The sequence below is a fragment of the Camelus ferus genome, chromosome 9 (genome assembly GCF_009834535.1).
Source record: "Camelus ferus isolate YT-003-E chromosome 9, BCGSAC_Cfer_1.0, whole genome shotgun sequence".
In the NCBI taxonomy this organism is placed as follows: Eukaryota; Metazoa; Chordata; class Mammalia; order Artiodactyla; family Camelidae; genus Camelus; species Camelus ferus.
In genome coordinates this window covers 57,422,565-57,447,530 of record NC_045704.1, presented here as the reverse complement: position 1 = coordinate 57,447,530, position 24,966 = coordinate 57,422,565, and the positions used below count along the sequence as shown (strand labels likewise).

Below are 24,966 nucleotides of genomic sequence, written 5' to 3'. Positions count from 1 at the left end.
TTTTCTCCATCTTCAACTTCAGCTCTTCAGCAGCTGAAGCTTTTTTCTCTTTTCCTTGCTTCAGTGGGACCTTAAAAGACTTTCATGTATCTTGCCTCCCTCCTGTCTCCGCTGGCCCTCAGGACTTCCCTTCCCTTCACCCCATCCTCTCAGGCCAGTTCCCCATTCGGTCTGTCCTAGCCCCACAGGCAGAAGTTGGATGTCAGGGAGCACCACAAGCAAGGCCCAGTCCCTAAAAATAAAGCTGTTGGAAATTGAGCTAAAAAGCCAGGGTCCTGACTTCCACGAAAAAAAACTGGAAGCAGCAGTGTCTGGCCCCAGGTGAAGGGACCATGAGGAGCCTGGCAAATGGTTCAGCTCTCCAGGCTGAAATTCAGAGCTGTGACTCCAGTGTCCTGCCCAAAGGGTAGGTTTATAAAAAAAATATTGCACAAGGGAACCAAAACCAGCAAGGCAGGCTGGCCTTGTGAGGCAGATGTATGTAGAAGGGCAGAAGGAAGTCCTCTGTGCTCCACCTCTAGGAACCAGGTGGGCCCTCTGAAGGAATGTGCAAATGCCTGGTGCCTACAGAGGGCCTGGCAGGTAACACAAATGTGAAGAAGGTCCACTGTAAGGGCCAGGGGGTATATTGGTGACTGTGATTACTGGAGTTTTTATGTCCCAGCTAATGGCCCAATGGTGAGGCTGATTCTGTAAGATAGGTTCTGCCAGCAGGGGGCACCTGTCAGTGGCTTGCACTGTCACAAGATCAGGTTTGGCACTCGTGGATGGGCAGCTCTTGCCAAAGGAGAGAGAGGCTCCAGTGTGGTGAAATTTCCTAAGCAGCTGGAGTGCACTGCTGCCTGTATGGAGGAGGTGGCCTGGCTTCTTTGATTTCCAGAGCCAACTGTGTTCTATGTGACGGAAAGACTACAGGTGAGGCAGATTTGGTTTTTGAGTTGGGTGGCCAAGTACCTCAAACTGAGAGTTGGGGCTCAGGGTTTTCTTAAAAGGAGAGGCTCTTAAACATTCTTTCTAATCACATTAGCAGCAGCAACTCAAGGTAAAGAGTTCTTTTTTCCCCTCTTCCATCTCCCCTTATCACTTGTTCTGCCATCTCCTTGATGCCTCATAAAACCCAGAAACTTCCCCTTGAACCTTGAAACTATTTGGGAAGGAGGTTGGAAGAGCTGGCCTAGGCTGAGATAGTCGTTTTTGCCCTGTGGTGTCTTAAAGGTACCACCTGAGGTCTAGCAGTTCCTAATGCACAGAAAGCTGCTGCCAACAAGGTCAGCAGGACACAGCACTAGAGAGTACTGGTTTGGCTCTTGTCACCCCATCCAGGGTAGACAACCAGGATACCGACCAGAGTGAAGCAAGGAAGGCACTCACTCCCAGGATCATGCAAATGCAGGGGCAGATCCTGTCTTTATTTAAAATGTTGACATTTTGTTCATCATGGATTTTTTTCCACTAATTTTTAAAAAAAATATTGCATTAAAGTATCATCTGTCTTGATTACTGAGCTTTTGACATCTTTTAAAATTTGCACCACAGGTGAGTCCCTCCCTCCCCTCCCATTAGGTCCAGCCCTGAACACCTTCACAGTTGAATCAAAAGCTTCAACCAGTTGAATCAGTCCATCAGCATCAGGGACCTTCTGGCCTTGATTTTTCCCTCCCTCTATCCCCTGAGAATTTACCGGAGCCGATAAACAGAGGATGCAATCATTCTTTCCTTTATATCATAACCTTTGATTTAGAGTCAGCAAGTACTTCTATACCTATAGGTACACCACAGATCTAGCCTAGAAATGAGAAACCCTTTTGTCTAATTTAAGATTATTTCAATTGAAAGGAATCATGGTGGTTAATGTTGGATGTGTTCTTTTACTGAAATGATACAGTCTAGGATGGGATTAACTCTGACAGCCACTATACCCGAACTTTGCAAGGATAAAGGACTGTTGAGGTAGGCTCATTTTGTGTCTAGGACTGCCAGATGTTTGATACTGAACTCCACAGCTCAGTATTTTATCTTCTTATATGCTAAGATGAAAATTAAATAAAAGTGTGTATACGAATGCGGGATTTTTCTCATTAAAATTTTTTCTTGATTGTGTGAGGCTTTCTGAGGCTATATCTCAACATTTCTGAACTCTTGCCAACTGGAAGAAAGGACAGATAGCTGCTTTAAATTGCCAAGAAATTGACTTAAAGTAGTTGTAAGCGTAGAAGAGGGAATTTGTTTTTGTTGTGTATTTCACCTTTGTCCTGGGAGTGGTTATTTTGATGCGTCCTCTTGGTTGTGCAGATTTGAGCCAAAAAGCTATCAGGCAGAGCTCTTGATGTTAATGAATTCAATACAAATATGTCAATCAGATCCTGTTTAATAGTGAAAAAGCTGACCTGGGAAAGGTGGTATATTCTTGTATAAAATTTAATAATTTTAATTATTCTTATAAATGAACATACCTTACTATTTCACACTGAAATATCTATTTTTTTTAATATATTAACATCTTTTTATTGAGTTATAGTCATTTTACAATGTTGTATCCACATTGAAATATTTAGAGGTGAAGGGTCTGCATCCTTCATATGGTTCATCAGTAAATGGGTGTGGGAGGGGGTGAGGGAAAACAAATGTGGCAAAATGTTAATGATCCATGAATCAAGTGAAGGATTTATAGGACTTCGTTGTACTATTTTTGCAACGTTTCCATATGTTTAAATTTTTTTAATTTTTGTAAAAATTGAAAGTTTTAAAAACTGATTTATGTTGTAGATAAATATACACACACATATATGAAAATGTATATATACATATATTTGAAAGATAACATATATACATACATATACAGTCCAATCTATAAAGGTGACAGAACACTAGAGATTCTTAGTGTCTGCCAGAATTTTTAATCCAGAGAAATCCACCGTGATCGATCAGAAGACAAGCTAGTAGATGGCAGGCTATAAGAAACAGAGGCAGGAACCATAGCTATATGGCTGCCTTGTCCTTAGCAATATGTTTTCTAATTCAGAATCCAATCTGAGCTCTAAACCAGGATCACACAATGCCTTTAGTTATAATCTCCATGTTTTTTAAAAATTTTATTCATTTCTGTTTTTGTTTGTTTATTTAAAGATAAAAAAATTACATTCAGTGAAATAAATACAAAGTTCTTAGGACATAATATATGTACTTGCATACCCAACCCCTCAGTTGACACATAGGATATTTCCACTACCCAGAAAGTTCCCCCTTCCACTTATTTTTTCCATGTTGTTGTTGTTGTTGTTGTTTTAAGAAGTCTGTATTGCCTGATGCATGCCTCTTGGCCTCAGACTGGAACTGCTTGTCTTGTCCTAGAAAATGACTCAGATTTTAGTGATGGTGCAATTGCCATGAATGCCTTGAAAACTATTTGTTGAATTTATTCCAGTATTGTTTCTGGTTACAGAAATTTACTTATTAACCTTCACGTCAGTCCCTTTCATTTTTAAGGCCCAATGTCTACGTTCAAAGCAAGGAGAATCATCTAGGTGATTCACACAAGTCTTTCTTTACTGTCTTAGACCCCTTCCTAGATGTTTACATGCCACATTTCTTGCATGATTCCCCCTCCTCCAACATCAGATCCACATAAATAGTGGGTGTTGAAAGGATGAGGGGGATTGTATGAGTACATTACCACCAGCTGTCTGAAGGCTGGGTCATAATTTCCTTCCTTGAGGTTTTTATTACAGCTGACAGACAAGGCTAGCTAGTGAAGTGTGAATACACACACACACACACACACACACACACACACACACACACATACACACACACACATACACACACTACTCAAGATAGGGAGAGAAGTTTTGAGATAAAGGGAGGAATACAAGATGGAGGAAATATCCACTCTTTTTTCCCTAGAACCACCCAGGAAGTGAGGGAACCAGTTTACTCAGCTTCCTTCTCAGTGCCTCAATCTCATATGATAAATCCGAGAGCTGAGAAATGGAAAATCTGGATCACTGGCCTAGCCTTAGAGAGCAATTTGGAGCAGAACTGAAATTAAAATCCACGACTTCTATACAGGGTTGGAATCTGGCCTGGTATGCAAACATTAGTAAAAGAATAGCTATGATTTATTGAATGCTTAGAATGTGCTGGGCAATGAATTAAAGACGTTTCATGTATTATTTCATTTTGTTCTCACAAGTATCCTATTAGGTAGTTATTATTGTAACCTTAGTTTACAACTAAGGGAACTAAAGCACAGAGTTTAAGTAACTCATCAAAATCACAAGGCTGGAAATTGATGGTGGTGGTGGTGTGGGCGGAGATCTGAACGCAAGTCTCCCTTAGCCAGTGACATCAGCTACACTAAGGCTCGTCCAGGTGAAAGGGACCCTAGGCAGTCACTCAGAGGAGATTGGGAACATTTCTCCTTCTACCAGTGAAAATTTAAATTTTTAAATAAAAGTGCTGTCTTTTGCAATCCTAATATATATAGAATACATACAATAAATACAAAGTTTTGTATTACTAGCATCCTTCAGGACCCTACTCAGATGCTATCTTCTTTAGGAAACTTTCTCCGATCAAATTTAATTGATCGCTGCCTCCTTTATGTTCCCCTTTGTCCCTTTATCATAGCACTTACACAATCTGATTTGTATTATGGTTTGACGAATGCTTACCTCACTTTCCACACTAGATTTTAAACATGTAATATAATGCCTAGCATATGCTCTGTAAGCATTTGTTGAACTAATGTTGAGCTGAATGAACTAAGGTAGCCAAATTGCCCCTGAGCTTTATTAGCTTGTGGGAATAAAGTCTCATGAGGATTAGCTACCTCTGAACTCCCACCTGTTCATTTAGGAAATGAAGTCATTTACAAAGTCCCCTTCCCCATCACAAGAACTTCTGCTTATCCCAAGGAGTATTTCCCAATGTCTTATAAACTGCTCCCGGTCCTGATCACTGCTGCCCTGAGGCACAGCTGTCACTTCACTTACGATATATAGTCCCCAGAGTCACACATCTCCCCAGCCTCTGACCTACACCAGCTACTGAAGGGCAGAGCTTTCAGTTCATATACTTACAACCTTTCTCTCCAGATGACTTGCATGCCGGGTAACCAGGCACATCCATCCAAGCCTCAATTCTGTGCATTCGTTTTCTCTGTTGCACTAATAATATAGACAACAGATTTGAATTTATGAATTTTATTGGACAGTTTCTCACCACAAGAGGCTCTAGTTTTATTATACCTGGGAACCTGTTTCTCTTGCTGGTCTGCCATTCAGTATCTCTAAGGCCCCTTTTCCTCACTTATAAAAGAGGGTTGCCTTGCTGGAATGCTCTCCTAACACTGCCTGGTTTCTCTTCATTGCACTTAACCACAATCTGGCATATTGTAGTTATTTCTTTGTTTATTGTCTGTCTATCCCAGTAGACTGTAAGCTCCATGAAAACAGGGTATTTGCTGGGGTTTGTTTTGTTTTTGACAGCTGTGTCCCTAGCATATGAAATAGTGTCTGACACCTTACGATTCTCAGTAAGTATTTTTGAATGAATGAATGAATGATATGACGTATCAGAATTACTGTGTACATTTTAAGGCATTGCTCCAGTTGTCTATTTCTGCATAACGATGTAGTTCAAAACTTAGTGGGTTAACATAAGGCCATTTTATTGTCTCATGATTTCGTGGGTCAGGAATTTGGACAGGTCTCAGCTGAGCAATTTATCTGTTTCGTGTAGCATTCACTGGGTCACTCAGTGGTATTCAGCTGAGGGCTGCTCTGGAGGTCCCATAACAACTCCACTCACATAAGGCATAGAATCCGAGTGATGCCTGATGCTGTCATGCAGACTGCTGGGTGATATCTCACAAGTGGTCTCAGGGCCTCCCTCAGTATCTCTCCAGCAGGGGGGTCAGATGTTTTTCATGGCAGCTCAGTATATCAAGAGGCCCAGGAGGAAGCTGCAAGTCTTATAATTCAACCTCAGAATTTATGACCTAGAAGTGCATTCCATGGGTCAAGCAAGTCACTAAGACCAGCCCAGATTCAAAGGAAGGAGAATTAGACTCCATCTCTCAATGGGAGAAATAACAAAGAATTTCAACTTTCATCTTTAATCTACCGTATTCCTCCACCTTTCAGCCATAAACATCACCCGTGCATTACTCACTCCCTCCCAAAGCCTACAAAAGTTTCATAACATTGACTTGTATTGGCTCAGAAGTCCAGAATCTCACCATCTAAATCAAGTTCAGGTGAAAATGAGGCTTATGAGGTACAGCTCCTTGAATATGGCTTCTCTTGATCTAAAGACCTCTTGGTTCCATTCTCTGAGTCATTCTTATTTTTTTCATAAGAAGTGGTCCTTTTTTTGCAGTTGGATAACTTTCTCAGTCTGCTTTCTCTCAGTAGCATGTTGAAGGTCTAAAGGTATCTTTTCATGCTATACTGTGTTAATCCCTTTCAGTCCATGCTGGCATTTGCTTAAAAATTCTGAGGGCATCTTTTGTACTATTTTATAATTAGTTCCTTGAGACAAAAGCCATACCCACATTTTATTCTGAAACAAGCTCTTCTCTACCTTGGGCTGCCTGAGAGGCTACTGTAGAATAATGGGTCTTTAAAATTTTTAGAAGCCTAGTAGAAAGGCACACCCTTAAGAACCTTACAGGCCTTTTTGTTTAACTGAAATGGTATATAAGGCACCACCTTATATCTTCTTGAGTTCTTAACCATATGTCTAATAGTTACATGTTAGATTTGATTTTTACCCTAAAACTACTGCATCTTTTGAAAGGTTTTGCTATCTGGAGAGACTGAAGATGAGAAGCATTTTGATTTTTGAACCTAGCAAATCCTGACTCTTTATATTTCCTCTAAATTCTGCTTTAAAACTCACTTATTTTTCTAGCCCTTAATTTTCTATCCATACCTTATCATATGTGGTTAGAAGAAACCAGTTAGGACTTCTGAAATTCTGTCTTAAAAATTTCCTTTGCCGAACCTACCCATTTATTAGATATATTTTCTCTTTTCCACATTCCCATGGGTAATGGTTTTGCTAAATTTCTGCCAGAATGTGGCACAGGTCATTTTTTTTTTCAGCCTCCACAGTCTCTCCAGCAGTCTCCTCACTGTCCCTCCAGCTTTCACTCACACTCTCCTAGAACTCTTCCCAGCTTCTGCTGCATCCAGGTCCCAAGGACTCTGCCACTACTCTGGGGTTTTTGTTACAGCAACACACCACTTACAGGTACCAGATGTTGTTCAGTTATCTATTGCTACTTAGGAAACTACTCCAAAACTTATGGCTCAACACAAAAAAAATGTTGTATTATTTCTTATGATTTGGGGGATCAGTAATTCTAGCATGACCCAGCAGGGCAAACTTACTCTATCTAGCCCTAGCTGGAGTTGCTTGATGATGTCCAGCTAATGGCTGAACTGATCTGGAAGGTCCCAGGCTGCTTCACTCATATGCCTGACACCTTGATGGGCACTGCTAGATGGTGGGCTCAGCTAGGCCCCTCCCTCTCTCCATGTAGTCTCAGGGCTTCTCCACATGGTTTCTCTAGCATGGGAATTTCTCATCTGGCAGTTCAGGGCTTCAAAAGCAAGTGCCCGCTAGAGTCTTGCATGAAGCTGCAAGGCTCCCATTTGAATTAGCCCTGGCAGTCCCAGAACATCTCTTATATTGTGTTCTATAGTCAAGTAAGTCTAAGGTCAACCCAAATTCAAGGGGAGGTGAATTTCAATGGGAGAAGAAGGAAAGAATTTGTGGCCATCTTTAATCTATCCCAGACACTTTGTCCTTGCCTGCAGAATGATTCCTCTCTGTTTGGAAAGGACTTTCTTTTTAAACTCAGGGTTAGAGAGATGGACATGGAGCTGTGCTGGACAAAGGAGACTTCTACTGATTAACCAAGTCAGCTGAGTCAACTGCAGTGATCAGTGAAGTGACAGAGGTTGCAGACATATTTTCCTCCTATCTAAGTCTCAGTGAGTGTTAGGGGTTAAAATTAGGGAAGCAATGCACATAGTGACATGACATTTTAGACCTAAACTGGTTTCTAATCTCAGCTTTGTATACTTAGACCATCTACTTTACCTCCCTGAGCCTCACATGTGTCATTTACAAAGCAGAGGTACCCAGAACCTACCTCATTACACCATTCTTAAGATAAAAAGTCAGTACATATAACACTTTTAGAAGAGAACCTGGCAAAAAATATGTTAGACATAGTTATTTTTATTATTGCCTCATAGTTCATGGAGTAATCCACATCAAGTTTAATAGTCCCTATTTCCCAGAATCAAGCCGGGAGGAGGAGGAAGGGAAAAGAAATAATAGAAAAACTAAATGGAAGGTAAAAGTCCCCTTGGAGTGTTTGGAGCTGAGTATGAAGACAGAAATACCTTCCTATTTTTTGTCCCTTGTCATCAGTTCATACATTTCCTGAAGCATAATCAACTGACCAGTTCAGGAGCAGTGCACTCAGGAAGAATAACATGACTAGTTTAATTTATCAACATCACCTATACAGATTCTTTGTGTTCTAATCCAGAAAACCAGGAGAGATGCACAAGGAGGAAGATGTGTGACTTTCTACCATAATGATCCATGGGACCTATGACATGAGAGAAGACTTTCTCTCTGCCTCAGTCTCAAAATGAGTTAAAACATAATGTGTCAGGATAGGCCACACTATGCTGCAGGAATAAATAATCCCCAAATCTCAGTAACTTAATACAATAAAAATGCATTTCTTGCTCATTCCACATGTTCGATTTGGGCCAGCAGGAATACTCTGATCATCAGAATCACTAAGAGATCCAGGTTGATGAAAGCGTCCTCTTGATAAGTATTGCTCTTCAAGGATCAGTACAAGAGTAGAAACTGACAGTTGCCCATTGTGCTGGCTATTAAACACTTCTACATTCTACCTAGAAGTGGCCATAGGAGACTTGCTGTCACATTTCGATGGCCAAAGCAAGTTACATTTCATTGGCAAATGCCACACCTAACTTTATTTATTTGTTTATTTAATTTGGGGTGGGGTTAGGTTTATTTATTTATTTACTTTTGGAGGAGGTACTGGGAATTGAACCCAGGACCTCGTGCATGCTAAGCATGTGCTCTAGCACTTGAGTTATATCCTCCCTGCCCTCCATACCTAACTTTAAATGGAATGGAGAAGAATAAAGCTACCAAGTATTCACAAGGAGAAAAACTTAACAAAAAACCAGAAAGGATAGCATTTAGTAACTGGTAGATTGTACTGTTGTTCCACAAATACTCACCCCTTCTGCACTCTGTGCAGAGTACACTCTTCTGTGCTAATGACTCTGGACTTGGCCATGTGACTTACTTTAGGGAATGGAATATAGCAGAAAGGACAATGTGTCAGTTCTGAGCAGAGACTTTGAGACATCACAAGTCTCTGCCAACTCTCTTACACTCTTGTACTCTCTACCATGAGAATATTCCCCAGGTAGCCACTTCTTCAGTGTGGGTCCTGGAATGAGAGATACATGGAGCAGACTTGAACCTATGCCCACCCAACCCATACTTGAACCACAGGTCCTTGAGTGGGACTGGATGTTTGTTGTACAATGCTGAGATTTGAGAGCTCTTTGTTAAGCAGCATTGTTTTAGCGAAAAGATGACTAATACAATGACTAAACACAGTGGGATTTCATGACTAGCTACTACAGACAATGGTTTGCAAGTAAGCATATGAAGTAGGAACTTTCTAGTTAGTATTCTGATAAATATAGAGTAAAATGAGATGATGTTAAATTATTTATATGCTAGGTAGATATAGAGAGAGATCTAAAATATCTAACAACTATTAAATTATTTCTTATCTATTAAATAAGGAAAAATTAAAATGATAACTCCTAGTGCTCTTGAGGCTATAAAATATGATAAATTTAGAAGGTCCTTTTACTGTAAAATTCCTATACCTTAAGAAGTTATACCAGGGAAATAATTCAAAAGAATAAAATAATGAAGGTAGGAAAACTTCGTTAAGGCATCATTTATTGTCTAATATTAGAAACAGTGTAACTATGCAGTAATAGAATATTATTAAATAAACTATGGTTATATTGGTATGATATAATATATAATCATTAGAATAGCAAATATTAACATTCTCTAACAACATGGATAAATATCCAATAAATGAAAAAAGGAGGATATAAACATGTATAAACTGTACATAATTATAACTAGACAAATAGATATGTAATATATATGGATGATGATTGTAGGGAATATGGAGAAGTTTAAACAGTTGTACTGGAGGAGTGGATATAGGAGTGAATATTTTTCTTTTAAAATATAAGACAAAAGTTAGTTCTTTTGACAATAAATGTAATTTTAAAAGCAAAAAAGACATTCCTTTTTTCAATAATATACTCTTAGATGTGTAAGAGAGACTCAGTGTTTGGGTTAGATGATATACTTTTAAAAGACTGGAAAGAAACTTTTAACACTAGTTACATCTGGGTATTATGGGTCATTTACTTTCTATATACTTTTCTATATTTTTCAAATCTTTTACAATTAACGTGTTATGAACTTTGTAAAAAAAGTTATTTTAAAAATAAATGAGCATATTTTCTAGTCTCACTTCTGAGACTCCACTGTTTATCTAGTTAATGCTATAATTTCTTGAATGCAGCACATGTCTGGCTGTAGACAGAGTTCCTCTCCAAACTCAGTAGCCCATAATTTGATTTGAGACAAAACTAAATATAGCACCAACTTTGGTATGGAAGATGGAAATCTGACTCTCCCTACCCCACTCCTTTTTTTTTTTCTATTTTTGACTTCAGAGGCAGCTGAAGACTCTTTCCAACCCAGGTAACCTGTGAGCCTTGTCTCAGGTCAAACTGGAGCTTGAAACATTTCCTGGAAACATTCTAAGCTCAGGAGTGGTGTGGTCTTAGGTACAAGCTGTGCTGAGGTTGGGAGATTCTAGATTAGGGGCCTTTTAGACATTTCTGAACTCTCAAATGTTTTAATGTTATCTTGCCCTCCCAACCCCTATTCTGTACTGATAATTAGGGGAAGTAATCCAAGAGAGGGGAGCCAGGATGATGGTTTGCTTTCAAGAATACAGGCTCCCCACAGTCTCACCAATACTCAGGCATGCTAGGGTCCTTCCTGAGTTAAAATTCTTAGGATACCTGAGAGAATCGGTTTGTTCTAGAGAAGGCTTGTTGGTCTTTTCTTCAGAGGACACGTCTCTGGGACCACACCATGTAGAAGACAACCTGTATCAGAACCTTAACAGACACTTTGAGCCTTTTGGGTCTCAAATTTATCATCTGTGGAACAAATATAGCTAAGTCAACTTTGCCACATGTGGGCACTGTAAAGCTTTCTGCAAATTAAAAAAAGGTCAGTGGTAATGCTAATAATAACAGTGATTATGTCATTTAATAAAAAGGTTTTATTTTAGAGCTAAAAAGGAGCTTCAGGGCTGTAAGCACGTTAATTATAGCATGTCTGACTTGTCTAAACTTTGTTACATTAATAGATGATACAGGGTCTCAAGCAGCGCCTTCTCCAAAGAGCCCTTTTCCATGATCTTAGAACAGATAAAGGGGAGATTCTCGGTCCTGATGGCCACTGTCTTGAAGCTTTTCTAGTGTTCTGGGAAGTTCAAGAAACCTCTGCCCTCTTGAAGCTAGTGGAAGAGCACAGTACCTCTGTGTTTGGGAAATTGAAACCCAGGGAGATAGGATACCATAAAATCAGGGGATGTCTGAGATGGAGGCAGCTAAAAAGGCTGCAAGGTTTTGTAAGGATGCTGCCCTTTCTGAGGACAGTTCCTGGGCGCCTGAGACAGACACAGCAGGTCTCCAGGAAAACAGTATCATGTCCTGTGACCGTATAGTGTGTGCATCTGCAGTCAGCCCGGATGGCACCCCAAGCCTTCCTAGACTCTAGCACTGGCCCTGGGGTTACCTGCGGGTGGGGTGATGCAGGCACAAGAGAGGACCCCCTCTCCAAGTCTTCCCGACAACTGATCGCTTTTTTCCAAAGCCCCTCAGCAGGACAGGAGAGGGACAGAGGGCTTCTCAGTACGGCGTCCTCTAAGCCCTCTTCTGCCAACATCATCCAGGCAGGGAAGACCGGAGGGTGTGTTCAGAAGCGGGGAACCTGGGCCGGCTCAGCCCCAGACAGCGGCGGTGGGGAGCCCCGCCTCCCCTCGCGGTTGACAGCTCAGCTGGTGCCGAGCAACTCGTGCCAGCCAGTCGTGTCTCAGCCTGGGAGTGTGTGCGCGCACCGCCGGGCTGCCTCTGGCCCCAGCTCCCCAAACGGCTCCGGGCGCCGCTCCGCTCCACGTCCAGCTTCCTCCTGAGAACAGTCCCTCCCTTGTGCCTGTAGCACCGTTCGCCGGAGGTTTGGCCACGTCAAATCGGTTTTCTAAAAAAGCAGGGAGCAGAGCTCTCTCTTCGCCGACACAGAAGGAGGGAGCTGGGGAGGAAAAGGCTCTTTGCGCTGGAGATTCGTGGGCCAGGCTTCTCATTTTCCCAGGCTGCTTCCCCTCCCGGGTGAGGAGCGCCCTGCGAGGAAGGACAGCGCCTGGAAAATGGAGCAGACGTGGACGAGGTAGGTGAGCCGCTTCTCCCCCCCAGCTCGCTCCCGCCCCTCGCGTTCCGGATTCGGCGTCCCTCCCCCGCACCACTACCCCTGCGCCCTTTTGGAGAGGTCGCCCCTCACCACTAGGGGCTTTTGCAAGCTTCTCTTTTTGATCGCCTCCTTCTCCCTAATTCCCAGCCCAGTTTTCTTGGTCCTCCTGCACATGTTCTGTTTTCTGGTGTTTTCCTTGCTTAACGAATCTCCCTTCCATCTAGTCTTGATATTAAAAATACTCAGTGAGGCTGCCTGGAAGTTTATGTAGAAATGTTTCTCTGTCTTCTCTTGTTTCGCAGATAAGAGGGATTTCCCCCAGTTCTTTCTTTAGAGATACCCTTGATTTCAGATACCTTGAAAAATATCAGATTCCTTCTCACCTTGCCACGTTTTCCTTCTCAACCTCACCCCCTACTAGTCACACAAAGACATCGGACCAAGTGAACAAAACCTACCAGCGGTCATCTCCAGTTGAAGCTGACTTTGGGAGAGGAAAGGAGAAAGAAAGGAGGGTGCCCATCATTGCTCAGGCTTTGTTGAGGTCGGGGCAACAGCTGCTTTTGGGTCAGATTTTGGAGATGCTGGGTGGAATTGTGCTTCCTCCATGCCCCCATTGCTTCCCCTCAATATACTTTAAAATGGAGCTCATTCAAGGATAAGAGATGATGTATTAAGACAAAGACTTCATTTTTGGTTTTTAGTGGGAGGGCAGTGGAAAGACTGTATTCAGAGGTGTTTCCATAACAGATACTCCTCCATCTCCAAGATTTAGCTTTGGAGAATTGGAGTGGGGCCAAATGAGTGTTCTGAGTCCTAACAGAGGGCAGACTGTCCTAACAGGAAGGTAAATGTGGGGCTTAACGGTACTTGTGAAAAAGACCTGGGGGCTTTTAGCTGATTGTCCAATAGGAGTGAACTGTATAATGTGAACTTTAAGCTTAGGGTGTGTTGATAAGAAAGTACACTATCTAGATTTACAAGTGATGATTCTACTTTTTGCTCTTTTCTGCTCTTCTAGGCTCTCCTAGAAGTCCATGCTCTGTTCTGGGCACCACTAGATAAAAGAAGTGCAATCAAGAGACATGAGGGGACTGAGAACCGCACTTGAGGGGTGACCAAAGGACCTAAGGCTCTTTAGTCTGGAGAGGTCAGGACTTGAGTTGGGGGCCCAGATGTGGAAGCTTCCTTCAGATATTTGAAGAGCAGTGGATAGTAGACAGATTAGATTGATTTGGAATCTCTTAGGAGGACAGAGCAACCAACTGGAGCAAGTTGTGTGGAGGCAAGTTATGGCTTAGTGTAAAGGAAAAACTTTCTAACAGGTGACCTGCCTGGATAGTAAGTAGATTCCTGACCCAGGAATTATTCAAGCAAAGGCTAGGTAACCACTTGATGGTAGAAAGGGTGAGTGTATCAAGGATTCTTGCTCTCTGTCAGTGCTTTTCACACTTTAAAAAAAGTATTATTTATTAACTTTTTTGGACTTTAAATGTAGCAATTTAAGACAAATTCAGAAATAATTTAGAAAATCACAAGTCACGTGTTTATAGTTCAATTAATTTCACAAACTGAGTATACCCATATAGTGAGCACTAATATCAAGAAAGAGAACATAACCAGCATGCCTGAAGCTCTTGTGACCCCAAGGATAACCATCATCGTAACTTTTAACACCATAGATTAGTTTGGCCTGGTTTTGAACTTAATGTAAGTGAAAGTATCCAGTGTACTCTTTTGTATCTGGCTTCTTTCACTTACTCGTATGTTGCAGGATTCTTCCACATTGTTGTGTGTAGTGTAGTTCACTCATTCTTGCTTCTCTGTAGGATTCCATTGTATTTAACTATATCAATGTATTTGTCCATTCTGTTGTTAAGAAGCATTTTGGCAATTTCTAGTTTGGAACTATTATGAATAGCATTGCTGTGAATACTCCTGGATGTGCCTTTTGGTAAACACATATACACATTTCTGTTGGGTAAATACATAGAAGTAGAATTGCAGGGTACTAGGAAATGCATGTTCAGCTTTAGTAGATACTTCCAAATAATTTTCTAAAGTGCTTAGAAAGAAGATATCTGCTGAGAAGGAAGGGCTGAGATACACTGTAAAGGTGCTCCATACTACTAGTCATCAGAGAAATGCAGATTAGAACCACAATGCCATACCACTGTAACATATCGGAATGGCTGAAACGAAGAAGACAGAAAATGTCAGATGTTGGTGAGATAGAAGACTCAGGATGTTCACACTTTTTAAAAAATCCCTACCTTCACTAAGAAATATATTTATATTGCAACCAAGTACAATCCCATATGTAACTGAAACAAAATGTAACAGTAGTCAACCTTGATATGTGTTGTACTCTGATCTTTTCCATCCTATGCTTTTCCTTTAAAAAGAAAAATGCTTGTGTGACTTAATTTATTTCACCACCTCATGGGTTACAGATGGAAAAATCCTATAATCTTATATCGTAACCAATGTCTCAGATACTTCCTACCTTGAAACTAAGGTCAGTTCATAAGCATTTATTTTAAATGTGAGCCCAATACAGGCAAGACACTGTGCTGAATGTTAAGAGTTAAACAATGAATGAGGGGGAGACTCAGTGGTAGAGCACATGCTTAGCATGCATGAGGTCCTGGGTTCCATCCCCATTACCTCCATTAAAAATAAATAAATAAACATGAAGAAACCTAGTTACCTCCCCCCTCAAAAATAAAATAAAGTAAAAATTTAAAAAGTAAATTTTAAAAAACCAAACAAGAAAACAAAAACAATGAATGACATGGCTTCTGCCTATGAGAGTTTTACTTTCTTGGCTATAATTCTAATAAAGGCTAAGGCAGATATGTGTTTTGGCTGCTCTAGGAGCACAGTGGAGATGCACAACTTGGAGGATTCACAGAATAAAAATTAAATATAAGGCTACCATTTATAATAAGCTTGCATTTACTAGCTTGTGTGTTAATCCCTTTGCATGGTTTATGTCGCTTAATCCTCACAACCATATGAGATAAATATTATACTCATTTTTAAGACAAGAAAATTGAACTTTAAAGAGCTTAAATAATTTGCTCAGGTAACACACACAGCAAGAAATATAGTGTGGAATGATCTAATTCCAAAGCCTGTGCTCTTAGTTGCTTCACTTGAATTGAGTCCTGAAGGTGACTTGGTTTCTGAGTTGGTTCTGAAGCCAGCTACTTATCCTGACTATGCTTAAGCTTAAGACTGTGATTCTATTCCCAAATTCCATTCTTGGCCATTCTGGAAATTCCCCTCTGTGACGAGTTCTCCACACGAGCCCCCACACCCTTTATCTTGCTAAGTCTGCCCACAAAGGACAAGGTGCTGAGTATTTGGGTTCTCAGACTTAGTGTCCCCTATTAACAGCTGTCCATCTTCTGCCCTGCTACAAGTCAATGGGAGTATTTGTCCCCAGGAGTGTTGTCTGACTGTTACTAGACTCTGGTTAAATCATTTGGGGAGAGCATAGTTGGTTCTGGAATAGCAGATTTCCCATGATTACAATGGCCTTAACAAGAAGCTGGCTTGGTCCCTAATCGAACTGTTATCCATGAATCGGGTAAGAGCTGTCACCTCATGGAGATGACAAGGAACCTGGTGATGAAGGTAGTTTTGCTCACTTCATTGTCTGGTATTGATCAGGCAAACAGCTTCTACTGCTGTAAATTTTTAGCATTCGTGAATCTGGACTAACAACTCCCTAGAGCGGTGTGGGTGTTTCAGAGTCCCTGCTTGTATTAGTTTCCTTTTGCTGTTGTAACAAATTACCACAAACTCAGTGGCTCAGAGCAACACAAATGTATTATCTTGCAGCCCTGGAGGCCAGAAGTCTGAAAATTGATCTTCTAGGTTAAAATGAAAGGGTCAGCAGGACTGTATTTCTCCTGGAGGCTCTAGGGAAGAATCCATTCCTTGCCTTTTCCAGCTTCAAGAAGCTGTCCACATCCCTTGGTTCATGGCCTCTTTCCAGCAGTGGCATCACTACAACCTCTGTTCCTTCATCTCACCTCCTCCTCTCATTCTGACTCTCCTGTAGTTCTCAATCTCTCTCAAGGAGCCTTGTGATTACAATGGGCCCAATGGGATATTCCAGGATAATCTCCCCCATCTCAGAATTCTTAATCACATCCGAAAGTCCCTTTTGCCATGTAAAGTGGCATATTCACAGGTTCCAGAGAGTAGGAATGTGGACTTCTTTGGAGAGCCATTATTCAGCCTGCCATACTGTTAAATACTGGAAAAAGGCATTACTAATTCTCTTTACCTTTTACATGGAAATGTTCTTGTTTCTAGCAGATGGGAAAGCTGAGTATAAGTCAATCAAATCATGTATGAACCTTATACAACTTCCTTGAACAAATAACTCCAGAAAAAGTGAACTTGGACTATTTAAGGGCTATCTTTAAGATTGAAGGTTAGGAAAGGAAAGCAAATTAATTGGTCTGTTTTGTTTTGTTTTCTATTACCCTGTGATTTGATTTAATAAAATGCAAGTATTGTATTTGCCTGCTGTGGCTGTGAACATTTGGAGAAAGGAAATAATATCTAAGAAAAATAGTGATTCAGTCTCAAAATTGTAAATTTAAAAATTTTGTTTCTCCTCTTTCACATAAAGTATAGCTTTCAAGTAAGACAAGATGCCCGTTTACCATAGTTAAAATGCAGTCAAAAGATACCCATTGATAGCTTATTTGCACTGATTCTGCTCAGTATTAACTCTCAGCCTAAAGAAAACAGGGGCATTTATTTCTCCCTGAATTTGTGGTAACTTACCACAGGGTTCTGTTTACTAATGCATAGTAACAACCAGACATGGCATTTCTCCCCATTTTATACATGTGGCAGCTGAAGCTAGAGGTTAACTAAGTGTTGGACCACAAAAGTCTGGTTGATTCTGGTATCTTTGCTTACCATGATGCTTCTGCTTTGCATATATCACTTTTTATTAGGAAAATGCTCCTTTTCATAATTCTATAATTGAAGCATGACTGGATGTTGGATTTCCTGTTTAACATTCAGCACTTCTAACAATTAATTTTCTGCATTTGGAGGATGAAAATCTCTGCCTTTGCGACTCTGATCTGCTTTTAAATAGGCCTGTGCTTTAGGCTTGAGGAATTTATCTCAATCACCACCGCTTGCTTATTTACCACATACTGGATCAGACTGGACCCCCTCTTTCTTCTTCCAGCTTACGTTCTAAGGCTGGATCTAGAACACCAGCAGACTGGGAAATGGCTGTTCCTGGCTCTGAAAGGAGAAGTTGGCTGACCCTCCTTAGAGTGCCCCCTCCGTTCTGGGTGACTCAGTGGTAATTTATACAAGGCTATGTGGAGTAGCCATCCATTCGCCCTATTGAAATGGGCCCTATTTTATAAATAAAATGCCAAACTGGGCTCAGAACATTCCACAAGTTGTCCCTGGCAAAAATTCAAATAGCGTTTAAAGTTAGAAGAAAGTCCAGAATAAAAGAGATGTCATGGTGACCCAAGGTAGCTGTAGCCAATTTTATTTTAAAGCATTCAGAAGCACTGAGGACTTGTTTTCCTCTGTCTCAGAGCATCTTCTGAGTTTTGTCGTCATCAGGACAAGCATGATCTGAATTTTCTTTTTTTTTTTCCTCATGGCTGAAGCATTTCATTAGTCCTAGACTATTATAGTAATACCAGCAACACAACTATCTGTATTTCCATAGCACTTTAATAGTTTCTAATATATTTCTCCTTAGTATCTCTCATTATCTCCATTCATTTTCTACTTGTTCCACTCTACAGAAACTTCTTTCTCGCTTTGTTTTTTCAAGATCAACTAGGGAAAAGGTAACCTGCAACTGGTGTCTTCTTATCACGGCCAAGGTAGAAGGCGTGTAAAGAAGCAATAACTGCTGATATGTAGAAAACATTGACTGACAAAGAAAATGGAATAATTTCTAGCATTTCATGAAATTTCATAATGTGGAATTGAATTATTCATAATGTGGAATAACATGCCATGCGGTATTATAATGCTTTACTTAATCATTACCCGATAGAGTCCTCTAAGTCTCCAACTTTTAATTATTATGATTAATACTTGATTAAACGTCTAGGTGCATCATACCTCTTCTTCCATAAGATTATTTTTGAATGCTGGGTGTTCAGAAGTAAATTAACTATGTCAAACATTTCTAATTCTTGAAAATGTATTGCAACTTCCTTAGGGTTTAAGACTCCTGAAACTCATATTAATGTGAAAGATATTTCATTTAATCAATACCTGAGTCCCTATTATTGCAGAAGGGAAAGTGGAGGCACACTGATATAAGGTGACATATCCTAGATTAGATAATCCCAGGTGAATCAGAAGCAACATTCTCAGTTTTTACCCCTCTCTAGAGTAAAATGTTTCACTGTCACTATTAATCTGTCACCATCTTAAAGTATTTCCTGAAATAGTAATAAACAGAAAATTGCAATATAAGAAAGTAAAAATGGATATAAATTACATCAAAATTATCCATACATGTTAGGATGTTTATTGCAAGGAGAGAAGAAAATAGATGCTGTATTTGGTTATGGGATTATGGATAATACCTCTTATTAAAGATATGTTTTAAGAGTTTAGTAAAGGCTGCTTTAAAACTAAGTCAATATATGTTTCTACAGCAGAAAGAAATTTACATTTATTCTACCAAGTGACAACATGTAAAGTTTGGAGCTGAGTTGGTTTTAGAAAAGATTCTTCTGTGCAGTATTTATAGGTTTCCAGATTATTGGTATCATGGGAGCAGCATTATTGCCAGCAGACTAGGTAGCTGGCTGTAGAGTGTCTCTTTACTCACCCTGAGCTAAAATTATTATGAGTGGGCCCTAGTCTACCAGTTGTTCCCACCTACACATCTAGCCTTGCCTTTGCTAAGATAACTTTGTTTACCCCTTAGAGGTTAGTTTCAGCATTACCTCCTTTCAGAATTATTTTTGGAACCTAGTTCTGGGTGTTCTCTGTAGCCAGAACACACTCTGCCTTCCCCATTATTGCATGCAGCTGGTTGGTTTAATTGGTAGTTTCCATACTCTATAAGTTTACTTGAAAAAAAGGACTGTCTTTTGTCTCTAAATCTTCAGTATCTTAACAATGTTTCTAGCATATAGCAGATCCTCAATGAAGAACTTCCTAGAGAACATTCCCTGCAAGGCTCATGTGAATATCTGTTTGGTAGGTGTCTCCTTTCTGTGGAATGGATCCGCCGGTTATCAAAGCTTGATGCCATTATACATTCAAATTGTATTTATTTGTTGTTTAAGAAATAGGCACCAAATTTCTGTTATGATCTAGACTTCTTAAATGCTGGATACATGATAGTGAATGAGATAAAAACCCTACCTTCAAGCTGCTGACATTCTAGACAGGTCCCAAGGCATGAGTATATATTACTGTTTTAACTTGACCTCACGGTTCCTTAACTCTAATTCACTTCAGTACACCATAAGCAAAACCCTTCTTTGTAGCCCATCCTCACTCCAGATTCTCTATCTTTAGGATTTTTAACTCTGAAATTATATCCCCTGACCACAGTGTCCAGTCCCCCATCTCCTCACTCTCTGAATATTCAATTTACCTTATTATTTACTCCAGGTCCTCCATTCCCTCATGTCTTCCAGGCCATCTGCTCTTCATTCATCTCCTGACTGAGCTGAGACCTCAGGACCAGCTCTCTGAATCATTCTCAGCACTGCTTTAGAATCTCTTACTGCCTTAACAGTCCCCCACTGTTGGTAATCCTCAGTTAATTTTATTATCCTCTGAGATTCTATAAGCTTTGTTTTGGTGCATTGTAAAACTATACTGAGAAGGAAGACTCTAGATTCATCTGTATAATCTTTGGGCAGGTCTATAGTGTGAAGGTGTTCTCCTCCTCTCACCTGCCTCCTCCCCTGACTCTTCCTCTTCCCCTAAATTGCATAAAATTGAGGGTATAGCTCAAGTGGTAGAGCACATGCTTAGTATGCATGAGGGCCTGGGTTCAATCTCCAGTACCTCCATTAGATTAATTAATTGATTAATTAATTAATAAACAAACCTAATTACCTCCTCCACCCCCCAAAAAAACTAAACTAAAATAATAATAATAATAATAATAATAATAATAATAATAATAATAATAATAATAATAATTGCATTCCTCAAAACCTCCCATTTCAATAGCACAAATAAAATCAAGGTACAAAATTGCATGATTGGTGTTATTTCTGTTTTGTGGAATTCACACAAGCATATGAACCGAAGATCAGCTAAACATAAAGACCAAAAAATTTTTATCAGTGTTGCCTTTAAGTGGTAGCATTTTTATTTTTATTTTTCTCTATACACTTTTGTCCTTTCCAAAATTTCTAGAAGGATCACATAATTCTTTTAAAATCATTAAAAACAGACAAAGATTATGTGAATACAAATGTAGACAGAAAAAAAATTATCTACCTTTTAATGTTTGGTCTAGGGCTGTGAGATGGACTGGGCCAAGTGCCTCGACATTCCCCAGTGCCTTGTGAATAGTGATTGTTAATGAAAACGGAGGAGTACAGAATGCATTGCCAGGACCGTGAGTAAAACACACAAGCTGACTTTTTAGAAGTGGGTGGAGAGACCATATACCATCCCTGAGTAATGTGGCTGAATCCAAAGCAGATTATTTTTAAATTTTTTTTGAAAGAGTGATGTCAGTGTCGGCTGATTGAGGGGACAGGGAGGAGAATTTATTAGACATTGGCATGTCTGATGACCTCATAGGGCAAAGTGGGGGAAATAATTATTTGAACTGCCTTTACGTTTTTACAGCATTAAGAGGTTTCTCTGAACCTTGAGGAATAGCAGCAAGAAAAATTTGATTCCTTTTAGGATAAAGACTCAGTGCAGGGGCAAAATAGGTCATAAAACTCAAAACTGTCGCAGATACACAGTGATGTTTGTAGCTCCTGGTAGCTATTGAGTACTTAGCACTCCAGAAAAACGCCTCCCAGAGTTCTGTTTGGCCATACCATTCTCACTGAATAGATCTGTTGAGTGAAGGGTGTAATTGCAGCTTGTAGTGGAGAAAAGTAGATGTTATTGTCTCAGTGCCAAGTCAGCTCACACTAAGTCCGCATGCAGAGGGAGACTCACAGTGATGTTCTCTCTGTTCTGAGGGGCTTTGCCAATTAAGCATTCTAGCTTGCAGAGGTTATAATGATAGGTCTTGAGATGAGAAAAAATCATCATCTCATGGTATTTACTATATAACAGTCTTGTGCTCTGCATCTGTGACTTCTACCCTATTTGCATTTGAATATGTGTTTTTACAATTCTGGTGCCAAATGGGGGATATTGGCAATATTTGGAATGCAGAAGAATACTCAGTGTCTCTCTTAGCAAGAGGAAAATGACCTGAGATTTCTCAGAGCTTGTTCACAAACGGCCTTCCCAATTTTGATTGTGTCTGTTTCCATCACCTCCCCTGCCTGTCAGTTTATTCTCTTTGTCTTTTAGGGGCAATGCCAAGTATTATCACAGAAAGGATTCAGGAGGGGCATGAATATTTGGAGAAACTTGGGTAGAAATAGGGAAGTGTAAAATAATGTGTGACTCACTTTTCAGGACAAGACCTATGTAAAAACTTGCCACTTCCTCTTTAGGGTTGTAATTCATTTGTCACATGATACCTGTTATACCAGTAGCAGGTACTCCAGTGTGAGCTGTGTATGTATTGGGATGAGTTGGTGCCCCAAGAAACAAGTATGTGTCAGGAGTTGATCCCACCTCCTTCCCAAGGCAGCATGACCCACCTTCCTTTGACTTGACATTCTCAGGGGTCATTTCCCTGGGGTCAAGGCAGGTACAAAGGAGGCAACTGGCAAATATGTGGGTGGAAATAGGGCTTATTGGACAGAGTAAAGGTTTGGAGTCAGACAGATACAGTTTTCACATTCAGGCTGAACAACAACTAGCTGTATGATCGTGGGCAAATTACTTATCCTGCTGGGTCTCTTGTTTCCTCATCTGTAATATCAGGGAAACAATACCTACAGGATTTGTGATAACTGAATGAGATAATGCCTGGAAAGTATCAGTCAATCAGTAAGTGGTGGTGGCAGCATCGGTGGTGGGTGGTGGTGGTTGTTCACAATAATGATGATGGTCATTGAATCCAAGATCAGTGTTGAGGAAAATTCCAGTGTAAGAAAACATGTCAAACTGTAAAGGCAGCCCAGAGACTATTACCTGTAGGTGTCTTTGTTTCTAAGTTGACACCACTTGTGAAACCCTGCTGTTTAAAAATCCTCGGAGCTGGAGTGTCACATATTAGAGAAAATAGGCCACCAGTCTTCTCCTGCTGGCTCTTTTACATCTGCAAGGGTTGCATGTGGGCATAAATTAAAAATATGAAAAAGAGATCTTCAAACATTTGAAAGGTTTCTTTTATTTGAACCAGAACCTGGCAACTCGTGTCAAATGAGCTTTAAAAATATGGGAATTTAGAGCAGGGTGTTTGTTTGGACCCCAACAAACAGCAGAGTGGAGCAATCTTTGTGTCATCACACATATCTCCCTCTCTTTGAGAAGGCCATGCTGAGCCTAACCCCATATTTCATCTTTTATCAAGGGCCTTAATAGGAGAGCTGTGTAAATAAATCAGAATATGTTCCTTAATTTTTTTAAAAAAAGAATTAACCTTTTATTATAAAAATAGTAAAAAAAAAAAAAAAAAGAAAAAAAAAGAAAGAAAGAAAGAAAGAAAGAGGAGAAGAAGGAGGAGGAGGAAGAGAAGAAGGAGGAGGAGGAAGAGGAGAAGGAGAAGAAATTCGTTTATATTTTCTACCGTCCTAACCCCCAGCCATTTCACTCTTCCAGACTCTCTGCTAGTCTGGATAGTCTGTATCTGTGTTTTTACTAGAGTGTAAATCTTAGTTCTACTCCTTTCTTGCTGGCATTGTTTTAAGTCATCTGCGGAGGTCCTAAGTAGTTAGATAAAGCTATAATGTTTGAGGACAGAAGTGTGAATGAAGAAATGGTTTTTCCCCTTGGGTCCCCTTAATACTCCTACCTGAGGGTTAGAGTTTGTGGGAGGACAGCTTGAGGGGACGGAGAGGTGAAAAGGAAGTTGGAAGGGGTCCTGAGGAGCAGTTTAGGTTTACTCAGGCAGGAGGGAACAAAATGAAAGTCCCGAGCACACCCTTCATTCTCCCATTTTAGGGCCTTTGTCATGTTTCCTTATGTATTCACACCCACGCTTGAGGCCTAGATTCACTGTTCTCTGTTTTCTGTAGATTTCTTAGATCCCTTTCCCCAACAGGACAAAATTAACTGCTATCTCATTTATGTTCTGAAATTTCTGTTTTAAATCCCATCATTCTAATAATTGTCTCTTTGAATCCTGTCTACCTCCCCCAATAGACAACTCTGAGCACCTCGATTTCTAGATATTTCTTTTTCATCTTTATATTTTCAGTGCTTGCCATGTAAGCAACTTCTCAATAAATGTTTACAAAATGGAATGAAAAATCCTAAAAATAGCAATCAAGGCCCAGTTTTTTGCTCTAAGAACTGCCATAGCAGATTGTTTTTCTTCCTCTTGCATTTTTGGTTATAGTAAGAAAACCATATAAAAAGAAGTTTGAAAGGCAGAAAATGCGCCTGGGAAGATGGTCTTTATCTCTCGGCTTAGAGATGTTAATTCAGGGCAGTGGTGAGTGATGAAGTAGGGGGTCAGATCAGGTGGTGCTCCAACAACCTAAGTGTGTGATTGCCCTGGGGAGGGGGCCTGAAAAAAAGCCACCCCCTTGGGAGTTTGGACACTCATATGGGGAGAAATAGTCCTAGGTTGATTATCTTAATAGGTAAGACAGAGGAGAAGAAAGTAATGGGGCCTTAGATATAGTTGGCTGGGGGCGGGACATGGTTTTGGTCCTAGATACTAATATCTCATACTGTTCAAAGACTTGTTGCACATCCTGCTTTGTAATTGTGAAGTTGTATGATTGCCATTTTGCCATTGCTTGTGAATTATGTGTTCCATTGACACAATCCATTGCTCTTCTCAGTCCACAAATTAAGCAGGCCAAAATACAAGGCAGTAACACCAAAGATGCATTTTGCCAAGGATGGTCTATGGCTTCCTTACAGAAGATATCTCTCTGTAGGCTCCATCATGGTATTACCCTTTGCTAAGGAAGTTACCTATGTTTCTACTCCTCCCCACCATGTTACGAGAGACTAGACTAGTGGGGCCAGTGAGCCGCTCACATCTTAGAAAGGAGCCGCATC

The 24,966-nt window shown here is 40.3% G+C and overlaps 1 protein-coding gene across 8 annotated transcripts in view; it reads left to right on the top strand.

The window, feature by feature from the left end:
• PDE4DIP (phosphodiesterase 4D interacting protein) overlaps positions 1-24,966 on the top strand; it is a 195,017-nt gene that overhangs the window by 13,562 nt on the left and 156,489 nt on the right. Inside the window, exon 1 of one of the 8 annotated variants that reach the window (XM_014564405.2) lies at positions 12,281-12,633. The exons of the other annotated variants lie outside the window; for them this stretch is intronic. Coding sequence (XP_014419891.2) covers positions 12,614-12,633 — 20 coding nt within the window. The 5' untranslated portion in view covers positions 12,281-12,613. Of the gene's footprint in view, positions 1-12,280; positions 12,634-24,966 lie in introns of those variants that run through there. 8 annotated transcript variants of the gene reach the window in all.